This window comes from Rhinatrema bivittatum, chromosome 1 (assembly GCF_901001135.1).
Source record: "Rhinatrema bivittatum chromosome 1, aRhiBiv1.1, whole genome shotgun sequence".
Taxonomy (NCBI): Eukaryota; Metazoa; Chordata; class Amphibia; order Gymnophiona; family Rhinatrematidae; genus Rhinatrema; species Rhinatrema bivittatum.
Window position 1 is genome coordinate 794,977,203 of NC_042615.1, and position 27,163 is coordinate 795,004,365.

A 27,163-nucleotide genomic window follows, 5' to 3' on the forward strand; every position below is an offset into this window, starting at 1 on the left:
ACATAAAAACATAATGAAAAATTCACTTTTCTCTCACAGTATTTTTTTGTCCATACCCTCCTGACCCTCCTACCAACTTCTAAGCCAATAAATATGCCTTCCTAGCTGGCATAATTATTTCCTGACAACATGTTTGGCCACCATAGTCTGCCTTTGGCTACATGGCAGAAGAGAGCAGCAAACTAGTACCAGTGAGAGGCCAGAGAAGCAGATATGCCACCTATGAAAGGGCCACAGTAGGATGCCGATGGTGAACTGGGGCAGGTGGGCCTACAGGAGGGTAGAAGGTGACAACTGGCATGGCGGAAGCAATTATATCATGCCTGTACCACTTTGGTCTTATGGAGAAGGAGGTGATCAGGAAGTACCATATGAATTCTGGTACCTTCCAAACACCTATTAAAATTATAGGGGCAGGTCACAATCAAGCTTTTCTAGGTTATTGCATCAGGTGATACGAGCCTTGCACTTTCATGTTTGTGATCACATCAGATTTCTGTCACAGAGGCATAAACTGCCAGTCTTGAAGATGATTTCGATGCTTTTTCACAGTTCCATAATGTTTTGGATTCCATAGACTGCACAAATGTGGTTCTCATTCCACCCCGTGAAAGGGAAGATTCCTTCTGCAATTGATAGCTCTTCCATTGTCTCAACGTGCAAATTGTGTGTGATGCACACTTGTGCATCTTGAGTATGGTGGAGAGGTTCCTGGGGGCAACCGATGATTCCTATATTCTGCAACATTCAGCAATTTTTCGGCAATTGGAGGATGTGAGGTCTGGCGATGAATGGCTGCTAAGTATAGCGATGTGCATTCAGAAGAAACAAAATATGAAATAACAATTAAATTTCCTATTTCATTTCATTTCATTCTCAAAACAAAATGATTGAAAATAAACACATTTTCATTGGTTTTCACCTTTCATTTCGAGAACCGCAAAAAAAAAAAAAAAATCCATCGGGCCTAGGCCTCGCTTAGGGCTTAGGCATAAGCTGCAGCCCAAAGCAGGGCTCATGGCCTATGCCCGGGCATGATGCTGGCTCAGCTGAGACCCAAGCAAAGGCTCAGACCCCAACATTTTTTCCAGAGTTGGGTTTCCTGGTCCATACTTACCTGATCTGATGTCCTGGTGGCAGGTCCCAATGCCTGGGCTATGGCTTAGGCCTCAAATTGGACACCCTGGCTCAATTATGAAATTGGGTCCAGATGCTGGGCCATAGCCCAGACCCAGGCCCAATGCTGAGGCTGAGGCCATGGCCCAGGCCCAAACATGGAGGCTGGAGACCAGATCTCCAATGCATCATCCTCTTCTTTATTCTTTACAATGACAAAGTTTGCTGGGGATACACCAGGATGAATTAACTCTAATGCTTCTCTCCTCAGCAGAGGCTGTCATTGTGTTGTATGGTGCATCCCCAGAGGACACCATTATTTTAAAGAAGACAGAAGAGGACGACGCACTGAGGCCTAGGCTCTGACTTCTAGGCTCAGGCCTATGACTAGGCAGCAGTATTTTGCCCTGTTTGAACCCAACTGATTAAATGTGAAGATATGCCATGGTAAAGAACATTGCAGTAATCCAAATGATTCATAAAGAGTGAATAGGTCAGTGATTTCAAATCATTTTTGTATAGAAAAGGACTCGGCCACCAAATAAAGCCAACAACATTATTCCACCTGCTCCACACATATGGAAAGTATTGATGTGTTTCACTTGACTGCCTGACCTGTATCTAAGGATTGTAACTGGGTGGACTTTATTGTGCTTTGCTAGATAGATGTATGGACACATTCCATTATCTGTTCATTAGGGATGTGCATTTGTTTCAAATGAATTTAAAAAACTTGATTAAAAAGTCAAACTCGTTTCATTCAGGGGCTCCGGAATTAAATGGGACACCCTGAATGAAAAGACCCTTATTTGTTGAATTTGTTTGAAAACAAAATGCATCGGGCTAAGACTAGGCTCAAGACTGGAGCCTCGCCTAATACATAGGCTGAGGCCTAAAGCAGGGGCTGTTGCCTATGCTCTAGCACAACACCGGAGTTTTGGCCTAAGCCTAGGCCCAAAGCCAGGATCTTGCCTAGGGCATAGGCCAAGGCCTAAAGAAGAAACCATGGTCTAAGCCCAAGTGTGATGCTTGGGTCTTAGCTTAGGCTCAGCCCGATGATGGAAACCTCGGCTGAGATCCAAAAAGCTCTTACTTGATCCGTTGGGTATCAAATTGATAGGCTGGGCCTCAGTGCCTATCTCCACAACCTGTCCCTGATGCTGGGGCCTCAGCCTGGATCAGGCCCAAAGCCACAACCCAACTTTGAGAGAGAGAGAGAGAGAGAGAGAGAGAGAGAGAGAGACTAGCCAAAGTGAACTCTCCCTAGATAGGTATTTATATTAGAGATGTGAATCGTGTCCTCGATCGTCTTAACGATCGATTTCGGCTGGGAGGGGGAGGGAATCGTATTGTTGCCGTTTGGGTGTGTAAACTATCGTGAAAAATCGTTAAAATCGTGAGCCGGCACACTAAACCCCCCTAAAACCCACCCCGACCCTTTAAATTAAATCCCCCACCCTCCCGAACCCCCCCCAAATGCTTTAAATTACCTGGGGATCCGGCGGTGGTCCAGAACGGTGGCGGTCCGGAACGGTCCCCTCAATAGAATCGTGTTGTCTTCAGCCGGCGCCATTTTTCAAAATGGCCGCCGCAAAATGGCGGCGGCCATAGACAAAAACGATTCGACGGAGGAGGTCGTTCCGGACCCCCGCTGGACTTTTGGCAAGTCTTGTGGGGGTCAGGAGGCCCCCCCAAGCTGGCCAAAAGTTTCCTGGGAGTCCAGCGGGGTTCCGGGAGCGATTTCTTGCCGCGAATCGTTTTCGTACGGAAAATGGCGCCGGCAGGAGATCGACTGCAGGAGGTCGTTCAGCGGGGGTTCCGGACCGCCGCTGAACTACCTCCTGCACTCGATCTCCTGCCGGCGCCATTTTCCGTACGAAAACGATTTGCGGCAAGAAATCGCTCCCGGAACCCCGCTGGACTCCCAGGAAACTTTTGGCCAGCTTGGGGGGGCCTCCTGACCCCCACAAGACTTGCCAAAAGTCCAGCGGGGGTCCGGAACGACCTCCTCCGTCGAATCGTTTTTGTCTATGGCCGCCGCCATTTTGCGGTGGCCATTTTGAAAAATGGCGCCGGCTGAAGACAACACGTTTCTATTGAGGGGGCCGTTCCGGACCGCCGCCGTTCTGGACCCCCGCCGGATCCCAGGTAATTTAAAGCATTGGGGGGGGGGGGGGGTTCAGGAGGGTGGGGGATTTAATTTAAAGGGTCGGGGGTGGGTTTTAGGGGGTTTTAGTGTGCCGGTTTTCCTGCCCTCCCCCTTCCCCCGATTTATGATTTTTTAACGATAAATCGGGGGAATTGGTATTGTATCGTGGCCCTAACGATGTTTTGACGATTTAAAATATATTGGACGATATTTTAAATCGTCAAAAAACGATTCACATCCCTAATTTATATCCCTATGGGAGGCCCACCTAGTAACTCGAGGAAAGGTTTAGGTATTAGTGTAGGGGGTTAGGGGCCACTTTGACATTGAACGTGAGATGTACGAACAGAACAGTGGTCTCTTGTGAAGATTTGATGACCTTCGGAGAGAGGAAACTCACCCAAAGATGAGATTGGTGCAATGTTCTCTCCACCTAGTTTGATGGACTCTCTACCTGGGTAACTTCAAGCTAGATGGAGAGAACATTGCACCAATCTCATCTTTGGGTGAGTTTCCTCTCTCCGAAGGTCATCAAATCTTCACAAGAGACCACTGTTCTGTTCGTACGTCTCACGTTCAATGTCAAAGTGGCCCCTAACCCCCTACACTAATACCTAAACCTCACCTAGAGTTACTAGGTGGGCCTCCCATAGGGATATAAATACCTATCTAGGTATGAATAGGCTGGTGCACTGGGAGCATCAAACCTACTAAAACAGGCCTTTCAGGAGACATTGTGAAATGTGTTATCACCTTACCACACTGTAATGCAAGCTATTGCACGGCTTAACGCTACTGAGAAAGGTGTAGCTAAAATCAGCATTAAGTCTGTGCAATAGGACTTCGCAAACTGGTAAAACCCAGCCCACTCCTCCTCTTCAGATTTGCATCACACTATACAATATGGTGCTATCGCATGCGTTAAAGGCATTTTTGCATGCAATAAGCCCTTAACGCATACGAAAACACCTTAGCACATTTTGATAAATGACCCCCTAAGTTTGTACCTGAGGCAATGGAGGGTAAAGTGATTTGACCAAGGTCACAAGGAGCAACAGCGGAACTCACACCCTGGTTTGTAGCCCACTGCTCTAACCACTAGGCTATTCCTCCTCCCTCCTTCTTTTTTTTTTTTTTTTTTTTTTTAAACCCCTTGATTTCCCTGTACTACTATGTCACTCCACAGCCCCGTCACACCAAGTCTAACTTTCTCCCCTGAATCCCTATTTTATTGTAGTTCTTTCTTTCCTTATTTGATACCAGTCTTTATTTTGATATTCCCTTTAGTGTTTACGGATGCTGGGCTTGATGGACCCTTGGTCTGATCCAGCATGGCAATTTCTTATGTTCTTTATATTAACTTTTGAGCTCAGGCCTGGCTATTATTGAGTTTCAAGTTTCTTGTACTTATCTTTCATCACTATCTTCTTCTTTCCTCCCTCTGTCTGGGCGAGCGGGCCCTGTGCTCACTGGCACACACTAATGTGGCACCAGGCTCTCTCCCGGCGCAAGAGCTGATGTCACGGGGTGGTGGTGGGGGGGGGGGAGGAGAAATGAGTCGGCCCCCTGGGCGGAGCATTGCTTTGCGCACGCCCTCTGTCTGGCTCCCTCTGGTAACCGGCTGGAGTTATTTTTTGAATTTGGGAGCTTTGTGCTCCTATTGGTGGTCAGCTGATGAGGTGCAGCAAGGGGAGGAGTCAAGGGTCGGTTCTGCCGTGCTCGCCCTGCCCCTTGCCTCTTTTTTCTGCCGTCTCGACCAGCGTTAGTGGTTTTTTAGAGCTGCTGTGGTAATTGGTCAGCTGGGTAAGGCAGAGGGGGCAGGTTTATTGTTTAAATTGCCTTAAGCTTTGCAGAAGTGAGGGTTACAGCCTGTGTGTGCTGTATAAGGGAGAAAGTTAGACTTGGTGTGTCGGGGCTGTGGAGTGACTTAGTAGCACAGGGAAATCAAAGTGTTTAAAACAAAAATGTTAGAGGAGCTAATATTACAAGTTGAATTGCTAGAACTATTGGACTGTTTATATATATATATATATATATATAAAGGACGGTGAGAAGGGAGTGATCCTAGCTTGGTGCAGCGAGCCTTGCAGCGGATGTCGTATCGCATGATGGAATCTGAGGAGGCTGCGGTGGCGACAGAGGATGTGGGAGATTCTCCGAGATTGACTTTGCCTGAGCCATCTGAACCTTAAGAGGATGGTCAGCTCTGCCGGGTGAGTGTGCCTGCTGCACTGCGTGCCAAGGCGCCAGATAGGGCAAAAGCACCTGTACGCCAGGCCACTCCCCGTAGGGTGGCAGCGGAGGAGCGGGCAGGACTGCAGGGTGGGACTAGTAAAAAAAAGAGTACTGCCACACGATTCAGAGCTTGCGTGGCAGATGAGGAGGGGGTTAAGGTTTCGCTCCCCCCAGCCACGTGGCAGTGACTCCGAGACGGAGCTCGTCAGCGGAGCAGCCTGGTGGGGTAGGCAGATTGGTAGAGGTCCCCTGGGTGAGAGGCACACACCTTTTCCCCTTCCTATTTTTTGGGGTCCGGAATGGTGGGGGTCGTGGCAAGGCAGTTCGGTGGCTCGAAGATTAGAGAGAGCAGGGAGTTCAGCCTACCGCAGAAATGTGGTGTCTTCATCTCCTCTTGCTGGTAACAGACCAGGATTTGCGGGACCTGCCACTATGGAGAGGGCTCCCTGGGAGGGTCCCAATGCTTTCGGGTTCCTACAGTGGGAAGGCAACTTCCCACTCAGGTACAGCCCTGGTTACCCCAGCTGACAAGTTAATGCGTGGAACTGGGGTGTTCCTCCTTCAAGCTGGCCTTTCGGTCCTGAATTTGAGGACCCAGTGGGGGGTAATGTTGGGCCATGGGGTTGGCATCCCCGCCTGGTTGGGAGGGACACAGTGGCAGTCGAAATGCAGGCAGTGCTGGTCCGTTTGATGCTGTTTCTGGTTTGCCATTACAGAGTCTGGCAGCAGAGGAGACGAGCGACAGGCCAGTTACATCGAGGCAAGAAGAGTGGCGCAAGACTCCAGGTCCAGCTCGGAATCCGCGGTCGTGACTCCGAGACTGAGCTTGTCAGCGAAGCAGCCTGGTGGGTTACCTCCTAGTGGGATTGGAGCTAAGGAGCTCTCGTCAGCAGGGGCTGCCAGGAGCGAGAGTGCGACGACCGAAGTTGCTCAGGGGGAGGAGCTAGTGGGACAGGGTGAACAGTCCATATTAGGGAAGGTTGGTGAGGTGGCAGGGGTTGAGAAGATTAGTACTGAAACTAGGAGCACAGATACAGCGAGCGAGAAAGATAGTATAGTGGAAGGTGGTAGGTCTGTGGCAACAGTCAGCAAAGCAGCGAAAAAGTGGTCAAAGTCTAAGCATAAAAAAAAGAAAACCAGCAGCTCTAGTTCATCCAGTTCATCAACATCTTCCCATACATCCTCTAGCAGCTCTAGTTCTTCCTCGACCTCAGAGCGCTCCCCAGGCAAGGGTCAGCATGGTGGTAGGGGGGCCGCCAGCGCTAGTAAAATGCACGGAACTTTGGGAGGATGTTCCCAGAGCTCTTAGGAAAAAGATTCAGTGACGCAAATACATAGATATATTTAAGTTGCTGGAGGGGAGGAGGGGTAGGAGACGTGAGAAACAGAGAAAGAGGCATGGCGACCATCGTTATGGTACTCAAAAGACAGTGTCGCGTAATATTCATAATTGGACCAGGTCATTCCTTCTGCTGGCCAGTGTGGTGGGGCATCACGACCCTTCACAATATGGTCCTTTTTTGGCTTATGTGGACGCCATACTGGTGGCCAGCAGAGAATATGAGGGGTGGTCCTGGCTCAACTATGATGAGCGTTTTAGGGACTCCATGGAAGAGAACAAAGTGGTTTTGTGGGGCACGCGGGATGTAGGGCTGAGGCTAACTCAAATGAAAGGTAAAGGTTCTGTGGCCTTGGAAAGTAACCTCCCAAGTCTGGGTAATCAGCCCTTTCGAGCAGGTCCCGCACTGGCAGGTGTGGGATGAGCAGCGAGCAACATTCCAGATGTGTGCTGGCGATTCAACCGCTCTGGATGTTTGTTCCCTGATTGCAAATTCAAGCACATTTGCTCCCACTGTGGTTCCAGTCATCCAGTTACCAAGTGTGTCAAGCACGAGAAACCTGCAGCCGGACCCCCAGGCAAGGGAGTTGGTAAGTGACAGGGTTAGTAGGGCTCCAACGCCAATTAAAGTTGAAGTGCTGTGGTCATGGTTGTAAAAGTATCCGGTTGTTGACATGGGCCTCATGTTATATAGGGGATTTCAATGGGGTTTTTACATTCCTTTCTGCTGTCCTAGCGGGGTTGGGGGAGGGGACATTGCCCATCAGTCCGCCATATGCCACACGTAGTGAAGCATAGTCTGATAGCTGAAATTGCTTTTGGTCGAATTGTGGGCCCCTTCTCGGAACCTCTGTTCCAGAACCTTGTACTGTCACCCCTAGCGGTCATCTCAAAAAAGGAGGCCAGGAAATTCAGGTTGATTCATAACCCTTCCTACCCGGAGGGGAATTCCGTGAATGATTTTATCCCGAGGGAGCTTTGTACTGTGCAATATGCATCCTTCAAATTTGCTATTCGGTTGGTCCGAGGGCAGGGTGAGGGAGCACTGATGGCCAAAGTGGACATCAAGTCTGCATTCAGACTGTTGCCACTTCATCCAGATAATTTTCATTTATTCGGTTTTCGCTTTATTTATTTATTTATTTATTGATTCTTTTATACCGCGGTACGTATAGACATACATCACCTCGGTTTACAGTGAAACAATAAATTAGCAACAGGCTTTACATGTAACAGTTTAAAAAGCAGTAAAACATTTGACAGCAACAGGCTTTACAGAAACAAGGGTTTTAAAGATAATATGCATACATCATTAAAATATCAAACAATAAAATATAAATAACCATGTATTCGCAGGAGCAAATTAACTGTCAGCAGTGAGATCAATGTCACATTGCATACAATAGCCTAAATTGAGTAACAGTGGGGGGGTATGGAATAGCAGAATGTAAATACAAAATGCGAGGAAAATAATTTGGAGCCAGTGAGGAATAATAAGGGATAGCTGAATTTTTAGGTTAGATGAGATTCATAGAGTGAATGCTTGTTCAAACAACCATGTTTGATCATGAATTTTATTTCGACAAATGTATGCCTTGGGCTGCTCGATTGCGTGTACGTATTTCGAAGCTTTTAGTTCCTTTGTCCACTGGATGGTAGAGCAGTGCTCGAGTTCTCCATGCATTGTTCATTACCTGGATGATTTCTTCCTGGTGGGGCGAAAGGGTTCTGTTGAATGTATTCGGCTGCTGCAATGCTTTCATCTGGTGGCTGATTGCCTGGGAATTCCTATTGCTGAAAATAAGACAGTAGGCCATGTTACGAATTTAGTGTTTTTGGGAGTGGAACTAGACTCAGTTGAGATGGTTTCTCGGCTGCCTGAGGATAAAGTTGCTAATTTAAGGAAGATGCTGCAGGGCTTGTTGGGACGTCCTAAAGTGACTCTGCAGGAGCTTCAGGCTTTGGTGGGAAGCCTGAACTTCGCTTGTTGTGTCATTCCAATGGGAAGAGTCTTTATTCAATGATTTTCTTTTGCCATGTGAGGTGTCCTTAGGAGTTACCATCATATCGGGATTTCTAAAAGTATGAAGGAGGATCTGGTGATTTGGGACCAATTCTTATGGGATTTCAATGGGAACTCCTTTTGGCAAGCTAAGGCTATGTTGATTCATGATCTGGAATTGTTTACAGATGAGGCGGGTTCGGTCGGATTCAGGGTTTATTCTCAGGGATCCTGGTGCACTGCTCCTTGACCCGAGGACTGGACAGCTTCCTATGTTATTAAGAACATTACCTTTTTAGAATTATTCCCTATAGTAGTGGCGGTATGCTTATGGGGGGTGAGACTCAGTAACAAGAAAGTTATATTTTGGTGCTACAATTTAGGTGTAGTGGAGGTGATAAATATGTGTTCTGCCAAGTGCCTGATTATATCCGATTTGCTGTGGGAACTAATCCTGTAATGCATGTCTTTAAACATCACTATCTGGGCTCGACATGTACCAGGGGTATCAAACAGGCTAGCAGATTCTCTTTCTCGTCCTAAATGGGATTTATTTCACTAGCTTGCACTGGAAGTGAACCCTGTCGGAGCAATAGTCACGTCTTTCCTCTGGAGTTTTGGTTCCCCAAGGCATGGAGATTGCTGCGGGCGTCGTTAGCCGAATCTACCTGGATGAGCAATATGAATGGTGCCTGTAAGGTGGTATCATTCCTTGTGTCCATGGGTTGGTGCTGGGGTCTGGTCTCTGACATGTGGTTGTTGCAGTTCAATGAGAAAGTGAGAAAGGAGGGGATATCTAAATTGGTAGTGACCAGGCAGTTAATGGGCTATTCTTTCTTCATGCGGGCTCATGGTTGGGGGTTCCCAATGGGGAGATTCATAATTCATCAGGCGTTACTTGGTTGGTTGAGAACTCTAACATCTAGCACTGATGGACGTTTACCTATTACTTATGACCTGTTGATTCAACTTTGGAATACATTGTCCAGGATCTGTACATCGTCTTATGAGAGTTCGCTGTTCTGGGCAGCTTTCGTCCTGGCTTTCTTTGGGGCCATTCGAATTGGTGAACTGGTAGCCAGAGCCTTGAAGGGAACTGAATTCTCGGGTTGCTTAATAAACATGTAACATTGGGTACTGATTACGTAATATTATATATTCCTAAGTCCAAAACTGACCAAGCGGGATGGGGCAATTCAGTTACGCTTAGGGCTGTCAGTGGCTTGGTGACCTGCCCAGTGCATAACTCGCAGATATATTCCCATATTCATCTGGCAGGCAGCCATCATTTCCTGATTCATCAGGACCTCAGACCTTTGACCATGTTTCAGTTTGCTGTGGTACGGAAAGCTTGTTTAACAGATCTGGGTTTAGAGGCTAAGAACTTTGGTACGCACTCTTTCAGAATTGGTGTGGCGACCTCAGCTGCCAGAACTGGTTTGCCTGGAGATGTGATTTCTTCGATTGGCAGTTGGCAGTCTGCGGTCTTCAAGGGCTATATCTGGTTGGGGCAGGGTGAGCAGTAGACATGATAATAATTTTACTCTCTTTTCATGTGGCACATGCTCGAGTCAGGAGGTCTGGATTCTTTATTGCCTGAGCATTTTGACATGCCAGCAGTCGCCCATATGGGATGCATTTGGACTTGCATGGGAAAGGGGTATGGGTTCACTGGATTGGATGCAGAGGGATGATGTGGAATGAGCTGATCCCCTGATTACTTTGGGCTCTGGAAAGTTTTGGGCAGCCCAGGATCGTTCACCTTGGGGGAAATGACTTGAGTAAAATTTCGGGTCATAAATTTATTAGTATGGTTCGCAAGGACCTGATGTGATGTTGATTTCTATTTGGTCACCAAGAACCATGATTTGTTGGTCTGACATAATTACAAGACCTGCTGAAATGGGTAAGTGAAGATGGCGCAGAAGTCGGGGGAAGGCCAATCAGCAGATTGGCTCTTGGAAGTAATGGGTGGGGGGCTTCCACATCAGACACGCATGGTCGTGGGAGATGGAACCAGGGTATTTTGGACAGGATGGAGTTCATTTGTCCTTTATAGATATGGATTTATTCCTGAAAACATTTCAGGAGGCCTTGGAGGAGCTGTTGTAATTTCAATCTGGGGCCGCATCTTTGGGAGGTCGCAGGGTTAGTTCCCAACCTGCGCCTATGGTGGGTCACCTGAGCCTATTTGGGGAGGGCAGACTTGTGCTGGTTGATGGTACGGCTTGGCAGGTGCCAAGTGGAAGTCAGAAAAGGGCACAGCTGGGTTCATTTGTCCCCGCATGACTCCTTGCTGGATGGTGGCGGGGGTCGAGGGTTTTGGCCCCTTACTGGACGGCAGCGGGAGTTGTGCGTGTTGACCATTGCTGGAATCGCTAGGCTGGTGACCTAGAGGCGATCATCTTGCTGGGAGGTGGCAGATGTTCTCTATGGAGTTCCTAATTGGGGAGGGGGGGGTGATACAGTTTGGCTCGGGCACTGCTGGCTTGTAAAAATAAAGCTGCGGTGTTGTTGATTCCAATTTGGTTGTGCTGTATTTATTGTGTGGTTAATTTGTGAAGGGCGAGGGTGGAGGGAAGAGACGTTCCTGGCTGCCCTCAATATGGTTGATGGCCAGTGAATTATTTCTTTCTTCTTTCTTCTTTAATCTATTCTTTAAATAAGTAAAAATCCTAACTGTCATGTAAGTATGTGTCCGGAGTGTAATATGGTGTAAACTAATTGTTTCTGTTAAATAGCTATCTATCAAAGCAAATAATAATTACTTTGCCCTATCTTCAGTTCAAAAGAAAAGCCTTGGAATTATTCAATTTAACCATACACATTCACCATGCATTCCTGTCTAAAATATTCAATTATAGTAATTTATAGTCATTAGAATAAATTACCAAACTCTATAAATAATCTTGAAACAACTCTAAATTTTCTACTTAAATTTCCTCAAAAAAATATTACATATTCTTCATCCACTTATTCACTAAATATTACAAAGCTTGTCATTTATTTAAATTAAACTAATTTCCCTCACTCTTGCCTTACAAAAAGGAGAATGGTGAAGCACCTCCTTCTCCAACGCAAGCCAGCTCCTAACTGAACTCTTTTCTAACTGTCTCTTTCTTTTAGAAGGTAGCTGGATTCTTGCTCTTGCTGATGTCATTCTAGTAAATAGTGGTATATGTCACTTATTCAGGGGGTTATTTTCCAAAGCGATTGCACGCCTGTGATCACTAAATGGGGGCAGTGTCAAGACCGGAACAGGAGGAGTCGGGGGCGGCACCGGGGCGGACATCGTGAGGACATCGCGGACAGCGAAAAGGTAAGAACCCTTTTTGCTGCCTATTTCGCACCACCTTTTATGATGGCGCTATTGGGTGCGATCGCTGCCGGCTTTTGCAGTCCCGCCCCCCATTAGCACACAATTCAGGGAGCCCTGCGACATAGGAAAATCTAGCTCTTAATTTGTTAATTAACTCTTATCTGTTTCACCTTTATTTTATTTTTGATAATACTACTGTTGCTTATTTATGTCACCTTATTTGACTTTTTAATCTATTGCCAATTTTGAATTGGGCTTAGATGCTTTGATTTTGCTAGGTGTTCCTACTCTGACCAGTTTACCCGTATCCAGGGAAGCTAATGACCTGTACACCTGGATGCGGTTCCTCTTACACACCTGGTTATGTATCAGACGCAATTATTGTGATGATGTTTTTAGCGCAACTCCATGATGTCACTAATGACATATTCCCCCTCAGCCTGAACCTCTCTAATTTAAATAATATTTCAAAATATTACAAAACAAAATAACAAAAAATAGAAAAGCTTTCAAATAACTTACCTGAGTGGGGAAGACAAAGGCAGTGTCAATAGGAGCAGCAGACCTCTTTCTCTTGCAGCAGTTCTTATCCCGGGAGGAGGTCACTGTCAGCAGCATCAGTTTTTTTTTTTGTTTGTTTTTTTTTTAGAAACACTGACTCTGCTGCTGCTCAGCTGAATCCTCTCCAGGCTAACTCTCCATTGTCTCTGACACTTGCATCCGCCGTGACTTCCCTCGGGTTGAAATCAACCTGCATGCTTCAGTGCCCATGGCACCACGCTCTTCCTCCTGCAGCAGAGTGAGTTTCTGTCAGCGTGGCGAGCCGACGCAGCAACCCCGACTTGCAGGCCAAATCGTGAGCCGACTTTGTGTTTTTTTCTCGCCGGTGAGTTCATCTTTGTTGGGCTCAGCACACTGCCACAGTGCTATTCTCTCCGGTCCTCCCTTCTCGTGCAACGCGGACAGTCTCTTTCATGTCATCATGGCATCGGTGTTTGTTTCTTCGCGGCCTCTCGTGGTGAGGAGGTTCGCATTTTTTCTCTTTTTTTTTTTCTTCTTGGCCTCCTGCAACAGCCAGCAGCTATTTTAGCTCAGCAATTTCTTTCTCTTCAGTTCAAATCGTGGCTTGTCACTGTCAATTCTACTATTTCATCTCTTCTTCCTTTCTGAGTCGGGCAATGCTTGGGGAGTGGTAGCATTTTTTATTTTAAAATTGCAGGTTGTTTCTGGGGTTATTCACTCTGTTACACTGGTCTCTCTCTTTCAGCTTCTGTTTTGTGTTCTCTTCCTTGCTTTACTTGAGGTAAGTCTTCTTTTCTCTGCTGTTATATCATTTTAATTTGTGAGTTAATGAAGAAGTTCACTGTTATTATGTTATAATGTTTTCTGATCTTCTTGTCTTTTCTTTTCCTTTACAGGTCTCTTCTCATATACATTTTAGTCTTAAGCCTTTGGCAGTTCTTTGCAGCCGGACAGAGTGCTGTTCTTTAGTTTTCAACCTACTGTTACCATTGCCCTTGACCCACTCAATTCAGGCCTATCTACGCTTCAGACTCATCCGGACATCATCGGTCTCCCTGGGGTTCAACGATTAATTATTACTTTTTAAAATTTTTTTAAAGGGACTTGTTTTATCCATTTTTCCTGATGTCTATCCCTAGTACAGAGCACAGTAAGAAGTAGCAACCCTATCATATAGAGCACTGGCTCTATGAATAAATAATGGAATGTGTCCAAGCATCTATACAGTCCACCCAGTTATAATCCATGCATGCAGGCCAGGCAGCCAAGAGTAAAACACCACAATACTGTCCATATGTGTGGAGCAGGCAGACTAATGCTTTGACTTTATTTAGTGGCTGAGACCTTTTCTAGACAAAAATGATTAGAAATCACAGAAGTATTCACTCTTGTTGAACCATCTGGATTATTGCAATGCTCTTTAACATGACCTATCTTCACATTTAATCAGCTGGGTTCAAACAGTGCAAAATACTGCTGTCACATTCATTTTGCTAAGAAGAAATGTAACCACATCAATCCATTATTACAGCAGCTTCACTGGCTGCCAATTTCCTATCGATTCCTATTCAAAAGTGTCTGCCTCACTTTCAAGGCACTTCGTTAGGGTACCCTCTCCCTCCCCCACTCACTTCGGGATTCTTTTAAATCCACATCTTTCTGGCCATACTCTCCAATCTTCTCAGCAAGAATTATTAAAAGTCCCTTTGTTTAAGAAACCAGACTGGAGAGAACCCATGAAATGAAATTTTCTTCTCTGGCTACCAGTTTGTGGAACTCTCCTTGCCTCGATTTATGAATGGAGAGGGGCTTTATGAAGTTTAAGAAAGGCCTGAAGACACTGTTGTTTTTGCAAATTTTTGAAACATAAAGGGATTCTTACCTATTTTAGTAATCACGTCTGGGTTGTTTATTTAATCAATTCCATTTACATGCTTTTGCTTTGTTTTATTGCTTTTTGACTTTCTATACATTTCTTTATGGTTGTATATCTTTATTAGTATTTAAGTATTGAAACTTTCTTTTTTAGTTCTATTTGTTAATTGATTCCCAATTATTGATTACATTTTGTTGTATTGCTTTATTTTACATTTTTTTAAATTGTTTGATTGTAAATCTATTTGATTTTGTTTGAAGAAATGCAATTAATCAAGTTAAATAAACCAAATAATTAAAATGTCATATGGGAAGTCAGTAAATGATGAGAGCCAAAGATGAGGCTGATGCAGGAGACTGGAAACCAGATGCAGAAGATTTGAGAATAGAGAATTTAGTTCAGATGCAGGAGACTGGAGAAACTGGAGTCTGGAGACTAGATGCAGGAAACCAAATAGAAGTGACCTTTATTCAGAGCACTTCCACTGTCACTAGATCAATTTAGGTCTGCTTTCTATGAAAAAAGACTTCTTGAGGCACCTGTTGTCCACTGCACACTCAGCAATAATTTTCTTCAACAGCAACCCTGTAAGCTTTCCAGATAGCAGAGCCATATTCAGCAACATGACCAGGTCCATCTACAATCTATTGGCAGTATACTCCACCAGTCTTTCATATGCTGCAGATATCACATCAGGACATATATCCCGTCATCCAGGCACAGGGTCTCTTCAGCCAAGGCAGGCCCAACTGCAAGAATGACTTAGCACAGGAAACCCTGATAAAGGTCAACTTTCCTGTACAGGACTTCACCTCTTTCCTTTTCTAGGCCTATTGCCAAGGGGATAATCAAACCATCTGTTCAGACCATGGTCAGAAAGCCTGGGACTGCTCCTGGGTTCACCTGCTGGATAGAGATGTGAATCGGAACCAGAATCGGTTTGGTTCTGATTCCAATTCAAATCGTGCATTTTTTTTTCGTCCGGCCCGATCGTTTTTTTTTTTTACCGGCTGCGCCCGATCCGATAAACAAAAAACCCACCCCGACCCTTTAAAACCACTCCCTTAGCCTCCACCACCCTCCCTACCCCCTCAAAAAACATTTTAAAATTACCTGGTGGTCCAGCGGGGGTCCCGGGAGCGTTCTCTCGCGCTTGGGCTGTCGGCCGATAAAAAACCTACCCAGACCCTTTAAAACCGCTCCCTTAGCCTCCACCACCCTCCTGACCCCCCAAAAAACATTTTTAAATTACCTGGTGGTCCAGTGGGCCCCGGGAGCGATCTCCCGCTCTCGGGCCGTTGGCTGCCACTAATAAAATGGCGCCGATGGCCCTTTGCCCTTACCATGTGACAGGGTAACCGTGCCATTGGCCGGCCCCTGTCACATGGTAGGAGCACTGGATGGCCGGCACGTCTAGCATGCACACATAAGCTGCCTTTTCACACTCTAAACAAAAAGGGCAAACAGGCAGACAAGACAAACACAACAAATACACACACTCTTCTTTCACTCACAGACAAAAACTACAGACAATAGAAAAGGTAGTGACACAAAGAAAACAAGAAAAGACAGGATAGAGTAGGGATGTGCAGAGCAAAATTTTATGTTCATATTTTTTATGTCCGAAAGGGGGTCCCACTTGCGGCCAATATGGACATAAAAAAAATCCAATGAGTTGGGTATATGTACATATGTGCAAAAAAAAATTTAAACCCCCTCACCCTCCTTAATCCCCCCCCCAGACTTACCACAACTCCCTGGTGATCGAGCGAGGAGTGAGGACGTCATTTCTGCAATCCTTGGCGAGAAGCATGTGACGTCGGTGGCACGTCGAGTGACGCGGCGTCACGTGATTCCCGGCTCGTTCGTGCCGGACGGCTCGTTCGGCCCAAAAAGAACTTTTGGCCAGCTTGGGGGGGTCAGGAGGCCCCCCCAAGCTGGCCAAAAGTTCTTTTTGGGCCGAACGAGCCGTCCGGTGCGAACGAGCCGGGAATCACGTGACGCCGGCGTCACTCGACGTGCCGCCGACGTCACATGCTTCTCGCCAAGGATTGCAGAAATGGCGTCCTCACTCCGCTCCATCACCAGGGAGTTGTGGTAAGTCGGGGGGGGGGGATTAAGGAGGGTGAGGGGGTTTATATTTTTATTTTGGCTCAACAATCGCGATTTCCCACATATCGAACATATCTATGTTCGATATGTGGGAAATCCGATCGTTTATGTCGAATCAATTTTTTAAGTAAAAAAAAAAAATGAGTTGCGTTTCACTAATGCGGTCAATCCGAATGCACACCCCTAGGATAGAGCACTCAGGTAATCAATGCTAGACTCTCCTCTTTCCAAAGAGTCCTCTCTCCCATTTTTCACTCCTCTCTCCTCCATTGCCTAACAAACCCTGAAAAGAGTAGGAATGGGAAATTGGCTTTTCCACAGCAAGAAAATACCAAGCAAACTGGTATTTCATTGCTTCATGCGAAGCAATATTTTATCTCTTCGTGCAAAGTGACCACTTTGTGTGATATTTTCATAACCCTGCCTCCTGGCATTTCTGAACACTGAAGCACACATTAGCTATTACTGCAGTGCACAATATTAATAGCAAATTTCACATGGTACTTGCTTAGTGAATGGGCCCCTAAGGTTATACCTGAGGTAATTGAGGGTGAGGTGATTTGTGATTTGCCCAAGGTCACAAGGCATGTCAGGCCACTGCCCTAACTGCTAGGCTGCTCACCCACAGAGTTAGTTTCTTTTATCAAACTTCGGGCATGTGCATGTTGCATCTGCATGCAAGCAGGAGCAAAGTAAGCACCCGTAAGGATTCATGGGATTTCAATATGAAACTCCTGCATGTACTTTCCTGTCCGTCCCCCCCCCCCCCCCCCCGCCCCCTAGTACCTCCCACTTTGGGGGCAGCTTAAAATCCGCAAGCTGTCATCCAACATGCAGACATTTAGATGCACTCATGGGGAGCAATAATCACACCCCTTGTTTACTTATGAACACATGTTGGCTTATTGCCTCATATTGTCTATATGAGTTTTTCTCTTTTTCCTTAAAACATAATTATATTTGAATACAATGCCATGAGCGGAAACATAGGAGCATTCTCTGCCCTAGGCTAAGCCCCGGCCTCGGGCATAGACGTTTTAAACAAATCACACGAATAAGGTTCATTTCATTCCAGAGGCCCTCGATTCATTTTGGTGCCCCTGAAAAAAAACAAATCACCCTTATTCATCGCATTTTGCAAATTCGTGAATATATGGGCTAAGTCGGCCAGACTACTTAGTCCATATATTCAGATATCTGGCTAACTAGCTGAGCTGAACAGCAGCTTAATATCTACCTAATATATTTCTAATTTTGAATACTTTTTCCTCTTTAGGATGCAGCAGGGAATGGGAGAGGTTATCTCACTAGGCCTCAGGAATTTTTGTACTCTTGTCGGTGGAGGGGTGTGGGAGCTAAACTATTTTTTAAAAGCTGGCACCCTGGGATGCAGGCCCACCATCCAGATCCCCCTGACACCGGAAAGATACGTTTTCTGAAATATGAGTCATGTCATGGGATTGTTATAATCAACGGTGATTAATAACGACAAGCTAGAAATATAATTCTGTCCTCTTTTTAAACGCCTTGAAAATATAAACAAAATAATATTAAAATGATTTTAACTAGGGCGAATGATTATATTTAAGCTCAAAGCAGCCACTATAAGCATTATGACATACTTGTGTGAATCGGAGCTGTGCATTATGAAGGACCTTTGTGGTGTAGTTTATTGCAGCATTGTTTTGGGAGAGAAGATTTTCTTTTTTCTTTTATTATGGATTCACTATTCTCTAAGGGACTTCTTTTATAACCACCATCATATAGTGCCACGCTGCTCTGGCATTTTTCCCTACAGATAAAATGCTGTGGCTTAGTAAATCTCCCTCTTAAGACTGTAAATCCTCTGGGGCAGGGAACACACACTACAAGAAATGTAATGCACCTTAGGCTTGGAGAGGTGAGAAAATCCAAATTTAAATCCACTCTATATAATGCTATATGGGATGCATCCCTTGATAACAAAGGTCTGCCTTCAACAGCATAAATTCAAATTTTTGAATCAGTGGTATAAGTGAATTATTTCAAGTCATACAGTAAGAGGGAGAAGCTACATTTAAACCAATCTTTCGACAGCTTACAATGTTGAGCCCCCGACTGCTGGATTATATTAATAGGATTCTCAAAAATGCACCTACAACTAATTGCCCAGGCAGCCCAATGAAAGAAGCAGCTAGACAAGCCTGCTTTTTGTTTTCTAATGAAATGGTCGCCCACACGAAATGCACTTTAGTTATATGCACCTCAGATTAACTCAAACACTGCAGCACTTTTTTAAGACTTTCGGTCTTAAATATTAAACCCTTTAAGGCATAAAGTTCAGGCATTGCATCAAAGGAGAGAAGCACATAAAGAACATCCCATTAAACTGCGGCACCACACACATTTATCGCCTTTGGTAGTCTGCATTATCTGTTCAGCATGTAAAATCAGGAGTGCGCCACTTGTGAAGAAGTAAATTAATCTAATGTGAATATGGAGATGACCATTTTTTGGTTCACAAGGTAAGAGGCAATCTCCCATTAATCATGCTGATTTATTGCAGAACTCAATATTCCCATCTCAGTGCATTTCTTTTGACACAGAAAGCATCTAAAATTTCAGTCGCATTTGCTAGTCTAAAAAACACATGGATAACTGCTAAGAGTCTTAGCAGGAAAGCTGAATTTTAATGTGATTTCTATCCATGTATCTTTCAATTCTGGGGGATAAAGGAGCAGAGATTTGTTTTGGGTGCAGTCATGTGTGCAGCAAATACCAGGACAATGGGTAGAAGCTGAATTTGGGGGAAGCAGATTCATTGCTTTGATTTAGATTTTTTCTACTGCCTCTCGCTCCTTTGGACTGAATGGCATTCATGTTCAGAAAGAATTGTCATTCACCTTGATGGCATTTAATTTTCCTCTTGGTGGTTATTTACCCTACAAGCAAGCAAAATGTTTGCAAAACTTTTCAAAATACAAGATATTCAAATAAAAGAATGCAAAAAAGGAAAGCATTTTTCAGCGGAGCTCTAAAATAAGGGCTTATGCATGAGGCCAGTGGCCTACCAGTGAGAGAAAATTAAGGATCATTTCTTCAAAGAAAGAGTTGATAAATATGTAAGCAACTTCTCAAATTCAAAAAAGAAAGGAAAGAGCATAGAAGGTCCTCAAAAGTGTAGAAGCAAGGGGTATAGCCAGAGACCAAGTAGAGAACTGCAGTAAGTAGGAAAATAAGCAGGCTAGATAGGCCTTGTGTTCATTATCTGGCATCATATCATGACACCATTAAACCCCTACAAATGCTGCAAAACGCTGCAGCCAGGATTCTGACTAAGACCAACAAGAGAGACCATATTACCCCCATCTTAAGGAACCTGCATTGGCTCCCAATCAAGTACAGAATCTTATATAAAACACTAACGATCATACACAAAACCATCCACAAGCTCATTCCACTGGAACTCAACATTCCACTTCGACCACATCTACCAACCAGACCGACGAGAACAGCATACAGAGACACTCTCCTAACACCATACATCAAAACCTCTCTAAGCAAACCAGCCATGTCCGCAGCAGGTCCTGCACAATGGAACTCTCTACCGCCAGAACTCCGGTTAGAACAATGCCCAATCAATTTTAAAAAGAGACTAAAAACCTGGCTATTTGAGCAAGCGTTCCAATTATACTAATGACATTCCTTTGGCATCACCTTACTAGCCATCAGGCTAAATTTCAGAGTATCCATGCATACTACCCTTATAATTTAGCAACCCATCTCCACAGCAGATCACCCCAAAGTTTTCTCAGATTACCCGGTCATTAAATAAAGCCAGTATGTACCTAGATCCCCAGCCAGACTAAACTTGGTGCATAAACATGTCTTCTTTCATGTCTTTAATATAATTTATGCGTTTTCTCCCCATTTAGTCATATCCAAGTTTTATGCCCCGTTCTATGTAATCGCATTCTTACATGCTTGTTTCAGTTACAAGGTAAACCGAGATGATATGTAAATTTTTACATGAATCCCGGTATATAAAAATATTAAATAAATAAATAAATCATACTACCTTTCAATGGAATGGGATCCTGATCACGACTTATTTCTGGTTCTTGTTTGGATGCCCTTGAACACTAATGACCTACTTTGCCAGAACAGAATATTTCTAGCATAGACCTTCTCTCTCTGATTTATTGCTCATCTTTCCAAACCTAAGCCCAAGGAAAATTAAAATCAATGTACTCTAATTATTCTCAGGGTCCCCCAAGTATAATTTACATTTGCACAGGAGGCAATGTAGGGTGAAATTATTTGCCCAACATCAGAAGAAGCATCCAATGCTTTCAATGCATATCCAGCATGGCTCTCTGCTTCTACAGCAGGGGAGAAGAAAAAAAAAAACCAACAAGAGCTGTACAACATAGTCTAGGTAAAACAAATAAGCATGGGTGTAGCTTGCTTATCGCGGCGGTTACTGCCCCTACTACCCCTAACTAATCAAGCTAGATATTTCACTTGCATGCAGCTCCATCACTGCTCTCTACATTAATGGTGGGGGTGGAAGGGGAATAGAACAAGGAGCTAAGAGTAACAGATAAGAATGAGAGAAAAAATGTGTGAGGCTTGCTGGGCAGACTGGATGGGCCATTCGGTCTTCTTCTGCCGTCATTTCTATGTTTCTATATGTTTCTATGTTTCAATGGAGAAACAGGATTTGAAACCTGGCTTCCCTTTTTCCCAAGCCATTGCTCATGCTATACCCAGTAGCCATTACTCTACTCCTTCACTCCAAACCCTGATGCACTGAGAGATTGTATGTGTGCACTTGGTGCAAAGAGTTCCTGGTTCTCAGGGAACAAGTCCAATCTCTGGAGGCTAGAGTAGCAGACTTGGAGGAGCTGAGTCAGACAGAGAGGTACATTGATGAGACCTTCAGGGGCATAGAAGCCAAGTCCCAAATCTAGTCTGGCAGCCTCAGTGCTACCTTGGATCAGAAAGGTCTTCCAGTAGGAGAACATCACCCTGGTGTAGCAGGAAGTGATCCTGTAGCAAGGACCTGCTTTTCTCTCTCACTGAGGACAAGTCTCCCAGGGCTACTGCTCAGGAGGGAAGGGTTAGGCCGGCCATCATAGCTGGTGATTCGATTATTAGAAATGTAGATAGCAGGGTGGCTGGTGGATGTGAGGACCGCCTGGTAACTTGCCTGCATGGTACAAAGGTGGCAGACCTCATGTGTCACCTAGATAGGATTATAAACAGTGCTGGGGAGGAGCAGGCTGTGGGCACCAACAACATAGGAAATTGTGGGAGAGAGGTTCATGTGGGCATGTGGGCACCAACAACATAGCAAAATGTGGGAGAGAGGTTCTGGAAGCCAAATTTAGGATTTTAGGTAGGAACCTGAAATCCAGAACCTCCAGGGTAGCATTCTCTGAAATGCTTCCTGTACCACATGCAGGTCCCCAGAGGCAGGCAGAGCTCCAGAGTTTCAATGCATGGATGAGATGATGGTGCAGGGAAGAGGGATTCGGCTTTGTAAGGAACTGTGGAAAATTTTGAGGAAAGGGGAAACTTTTCTGAAAGGATGGGCTCCACCTTAACCAGAGTGGAACCAAGCTGCTGGCACTACCTTTCAAAAGGAGATAGAGCAACTTTTAAACTAGAAGAAGGGGGAAAGCCGACAGTCACTCAGCAGTGCATGGTTCGGAGAAATGTATCCTTGAAGGATACTAATGAAACAGGAGAGTTAGAGCATCCCAACAGAGAGGTTCCATTAAAAGCAAACATAGTCCATGTCCCTATATGTAAAAAATCTCTGAAGCTAATGATTTCCAAATTATCCCTAACAACTGAAAAGCAGGTTGTTAATATAAACAAAAAACACACTTTGAAATGTCTGTATGCCAATGCCAGAAGTCTAAGAAGTAAGATGGGAGAGGTAGAGTGTATAGCAGCAAATGATGAGATTGACATAATTGGCATCACAGAGACTTGGTGGAAGGAGGATAACCAATGGGACAGTGCTATATCAGGATACAAATTATATCGCAATGATAGGGAGGATCAACTTGGTGAGGGTGTGGCACTTTATGTCCGGGAGGGTATAGAGTCCAACAGGATAAAGATCATACAAGAGACTAAATGCTCAGTAGAACTATATGGGTAGAAATCCCATGTGTGTTGGGTAAGAGTATAGTGATAGGAGTATACTACCGTCCACCTGGACAAAATGGTCAGACAGATGATGAAATGCTAAGAGAAATCAGGGAAGCTAACCAATTTGGCAGTGCAATAATAATGGGAGATTTCAAATTTCCTGAAGTTATACAATTTGTTGTGCAGTGGATAAAGAGCAACGTCTTTTTTAAATTTCAATTACCCCGATATTGACTGGGTAAATGTGTTACGGCCGCTGGCTGCAGCGGTCCGTGACCGGGGCCGGCCACTCACCCGTGGCGTTGGGCCCTTCCTGGGTATAACAGTACACCAAGGCCATGGACCCGGTAGAGGCCTCTTATCTGCAAGTCCATCCAGGTCTCACCCAAAGGATGTTGGAGCAAAAGCGGATATTGGAGTCCTTGGCATTTTCCATCGGTCAACTCCACGCTCGCTTGGATGCAGTGGTCGCAGCTCAAGCCAGTCCTCCACCAACATCGACAGTATCTGTAATACCGACATACTGGAGACCCCTTACCAGGAAGAATTATACACCAAATGGTTCCTCTGGATTGCTTCATTGCACCTAACCACACAGAACAAATTTCTCTATATGTCCTCCAGAAAGCTATCCACCCAGTCGTTCTCGGTATTCCCTGGCTGCAATGCCATAACCCACAATTCGACTGGACATCTTTGAAATTAACTCATTGGGGTGTCGCATGCCACGAAACCTGCCTTAAAGGAACAGCCTCTTCCTGTAGCTATTTGTGCACTTCTATCCTGGAGGGATTGCCAGCTCACTACAATCAGTTTGCGGATGTATTTTCCAAGAAAGCCGCGGACATTTTGCCTCCGCATCGAGAATTTGACTGTGCCATTATTTTAGTACCAGGAACCACTCTGTTTCATGGAAGAGTTTATCCATTATCCGTCCCAGAGACTCAGGCTATGGCTGAATATATTCAGGACAATCTCAAGAAAGGATCAGACAATCAAAATCCCCAGCCGGGGCTGGTTTTTTCTTTGTTGGGAAAAAGGACAGGACTTTGCGACCCTGTATCGATTTTTGGGGGCTTAATGCTATTACTATCAAGGACCGCTATCCATTGCTATTAATAGCCAAACTTTTTGACTGCTTACAGGGAGCCAGGGTGTTCTCAAAATTGGACCTATGAGGTGCATACAATTTGATCAGGATACGAGAGGGTGATGAGTGGAAGACGGCTTTTAACACCAGGGACGGCTGTTATGAATATCTCGTCATGCCGTTTGGTCTAACTAATGCTTCTGCAGTCTTCCAGCACTTTATTAATGAAATATTTTGAGACTTGCTCTATGTACGCGTGGTAGTCTACTTGGACGACATATTGATTTTTTCCCGGGATCTACAGATGCATCGACAACATGTGTTACAAGTTTTGCAACACTTAAGAGAGAATAGACTCTTTGCCAAAGTTGAAAAATGTGTCTTTGAAAAAGAATCTCTAACCTTCTTGGGGTACATTATTTCCAATCTGGGCTTTCAAATGGATCCCTCCAAGTTAAAGTGCATCCAAGAATGGCCTCAGCCTACTGGGTTACGTGCGCTCCAAGGCTTTCTGGGGTTCGCCAACTACTATCGTAGTTTTATCCGGAACTTCTCCAAACTGGCTGCTCCCCTCACTGCTTTAACTTGTAAGGGGGCGGACATCAAGGCATGGACTGTGGAAGCTAAAGAAGCCTTCTGGGACCTCTAGAAGTCCTTCCTGCAGAAACCTTGCCTTCGGCAACCGGATCTTAGACGTCCATTTACGGTAGAAGTAGACGTCTCTGCTATTGGAGTAGCAGCAGTGCTCAGCCAAAATGATGCATCTGGAATATCTCACCCATGCTCCTACTTTTCTAGGAAATTCACTCCAGCTGAAAATAACTACTTTATTGGTAACAAAGAGCTCCTAGCCATTAAGCTTGCGCTAGAAGAATGGCTTCAATTGCTTGAGGGAGCACAATATTGTATAACCATTTTTATGGACCATAAGAACTTGATATATCTCCAAGAGGCCCAACGTCTTAACCCGCGCCAAGCTCGATGGGTGCTCTTCTTCCCACATTTTAATTTCAAATTCCGCTATCGACCCGATAGTAAGAACATTAAGGCAGATGCCCTGTCCCGCTCTTTCTCTGCAGAAGACTCGGAGGAGCACATCAGCATATCATTGACCCGGCTCGTATCATCCTCTCTGCTACCTTTACGGTACCACCGGGGAAAACGGTGGTGCCAAAGAGGCTCCGTAGCAAGGTGATAGCCTGGGCACATGACTCCCAGTTGGCTGGACATTCAGGACGTGACCAAACTCTGAATCTTCTTCGGCAATATTATTGGTGGCCTGAGATGCGCAAGGATATTCGAGCGTATGTCGACTCTTGCACAAGTTATGCACAACATAAAATTCCAACAGGGGCTTCTTACAACTCCTTCCTATGCCCACGAAGCCATGGACTCACATTTCCACAGATTTCATCGTGGATCTTCCACCCTCTGAGGGCAATACAGTAATATGGGTTGTTGTGGACCGATTCTCCAAAATGGCCAATTTCACCCCACTCCCCTCCCTCCCGTCTGCTCCTCACCTGGCCCAACTATTCATGTCTCATATTTTCCGCCTCCATGGTCTGCCACAGCACATTGCATCTGATCACGGTCCGCAATTCACGGCCTGATATTGGTCCAATCTCTGCAAGAAGTTTTGTATTTCTCTGGACTTTTCCATGGCATTCCATCCACAAGCCAATGGTCAAGCGGAACGGACTAATCGTACCTTGAAACAATTTCTACGTTTATATGTTAAAACCCGTCAGGACGAGTGGGCAGCACTTCTTCCTTGGGCTGAGTTTTCCCACAACTCTCATGCCTGCACTTTGACTGGGGCTTCTCTGTTTCAGATTGTTTTCAGGCGCCAAACCCGGCCACCTTTACCCCTGCCATTGCCTGTTCCCTCATCTGCAGCACAGCTAATGGCAGCACAATTGAAAAGACTTTGGGTGCACACCCGGCAAATGTTACTACGGGCGGCTCGTACTGTGAAAAAATTTACAGACAAGCACCAAAGACCAGCTCCTCGTTTCCATCCAGGAGAAAAGGTGTGGCTTAGCACCAGGCATATTCATCTATGGGTTCCATCCATGCAACTTGCTCCTCACTATATTGGTCCTTTCCCAGTGCTGCGGCAGCTAGGTCCCGTGACCTATCAACTTCATCTGCTTGCCACATTAAGAATCCACAAGTCTTTCCACGTGTCTCTTTTGAAGCCCTTGGTTCTTACTTGGCCTACTCGGAAGGTGCCTATTGCTCCACCGCCCACAGCGGAGGAAGGCCCTATATACCAGGTTCGTGAGGTTCTCGATGTCGGGATACGAGACAAGAAGTGGGAGTAGCTTGGGAGGGATTTGGGCCTAAGGAGAATTCCTGGGAACCTGCTAAGAACATTCTGGATAAGAACCTTCTACACAATTTTCATCTGGATCACCCAGGAAAGCCCAAGCCTTCTAGGGGGAGGCCTAAAGGAGGGGGTACTGTTATGGGCACCAGCCTTGGCGGTCCGTGACCGGGGCTGGCCACTCACCCACGGTGCCAGGCCCTTCCTGGGATGGCCGCAGGAGCCGGCAGCCGCTGCTGAGATTCTCTTCGAGGCTGTGCTGATTCCAAGATGGCCGCTGTTCTGCTGACTCCACCCCTGCTGGGCCTTCTAGAGCCGCGCGCGTGGCTGCTGAGGTGATTTAAAGGGGCCATGAAAGGAACTGGTCATGGCTCCTCTTCGGGACTTCTTCCTGGTGCCCTGTATATAAGGCAAGGTCTGCTCCTCAGACCTTGCCTTGGTATCTTGGTTCTTGGTCCTGTGTGTTCCTGTGCCTTGAGTTCTTGTCCGCAGCCTGCTCATCTGGTTCCTGTTCTTGTTGATCCTTGTTCCTGGTTATCCCCTCGTTGGATGGATTTCTTCTGGCTTCGACCTCTGGACCGGCTTCCGACCATCCTCTGGCTTCGATCCCTGGACTGGCTTTAGACCATCCTCTGGCTTCAACCCTTGGACTGGCTTCCGACCATCCTCTGGCTTCGACCCCTGGACCGGCTTCCGACCATTCTCGGGCTTCGACCCCTGGACTGACTTCCGACCATTTTTCTGGCTTAGTCCCTCGCACCGACCGGACCATTCTCCGAAGATCTACACTTGAATCGACTTCAACCTGCTGGAGGTGCCAGCTATCTGGATTACACGACCTGCAGGAGGCGCCTGCATCCAGATCTTCTTCAGTCTCTAGGGAGTCTCCTAATTCCCAGTGGCCAGGTTCCTATGGGACGGGCTCCTACT

At 45.6% G+C, this 27,163-nt stretch overlaps 1 protein-coding gene across 1 annotated transcript; it reads left to right on the forward strand.

Annotated features, from left to right (window-relative positions):
* The first annotated feature begins 299 nt into the window (after window positions 1-299).
* LOC115073231 (osteocalcin 2-like) lies at window positions 300-25,948 on the forward strand. Its single transcript, XM_029571505.1, has 3 exons — window positions 300-381; window positions 6,217-6,726; window positions 25,740-25,948. Exons 1-3 carry the CDS (start codon window positions 300-302, stop codon window positions 25,946-25,948), a joined length of 801 nt encoding a protein of 266 aa, XP_029427365.1.
* Window positions 25,949-27,163: the final 1,215 nt, after the last annotated feature.

Excerpts from the sequence above, each read along its gene's own strand:
- LOC115073231 (XM_029571505.1), top strand. The coding sequence starts at position 300 with ATGGCGGAAGCAATTATATCATGCCTGTACCACTTTGGTCTTATGGAG. Across the intron at positions 382-6,216 it reads GAAGTACCATATGAATTCTG|AGTCTGGCAGCAGAGGAGAC; the intron begins GTACCTTCCAAA and ends TTGCCATTACAG. Across the intron at positions 6,727-25,739 it reads GACCTCAGAGCGCTCCCCAG|ATTGTTTTCAGGCGCCAAAC; the intron begins GCAAGGGTCAGC and ends TCTCTGTTTCAG.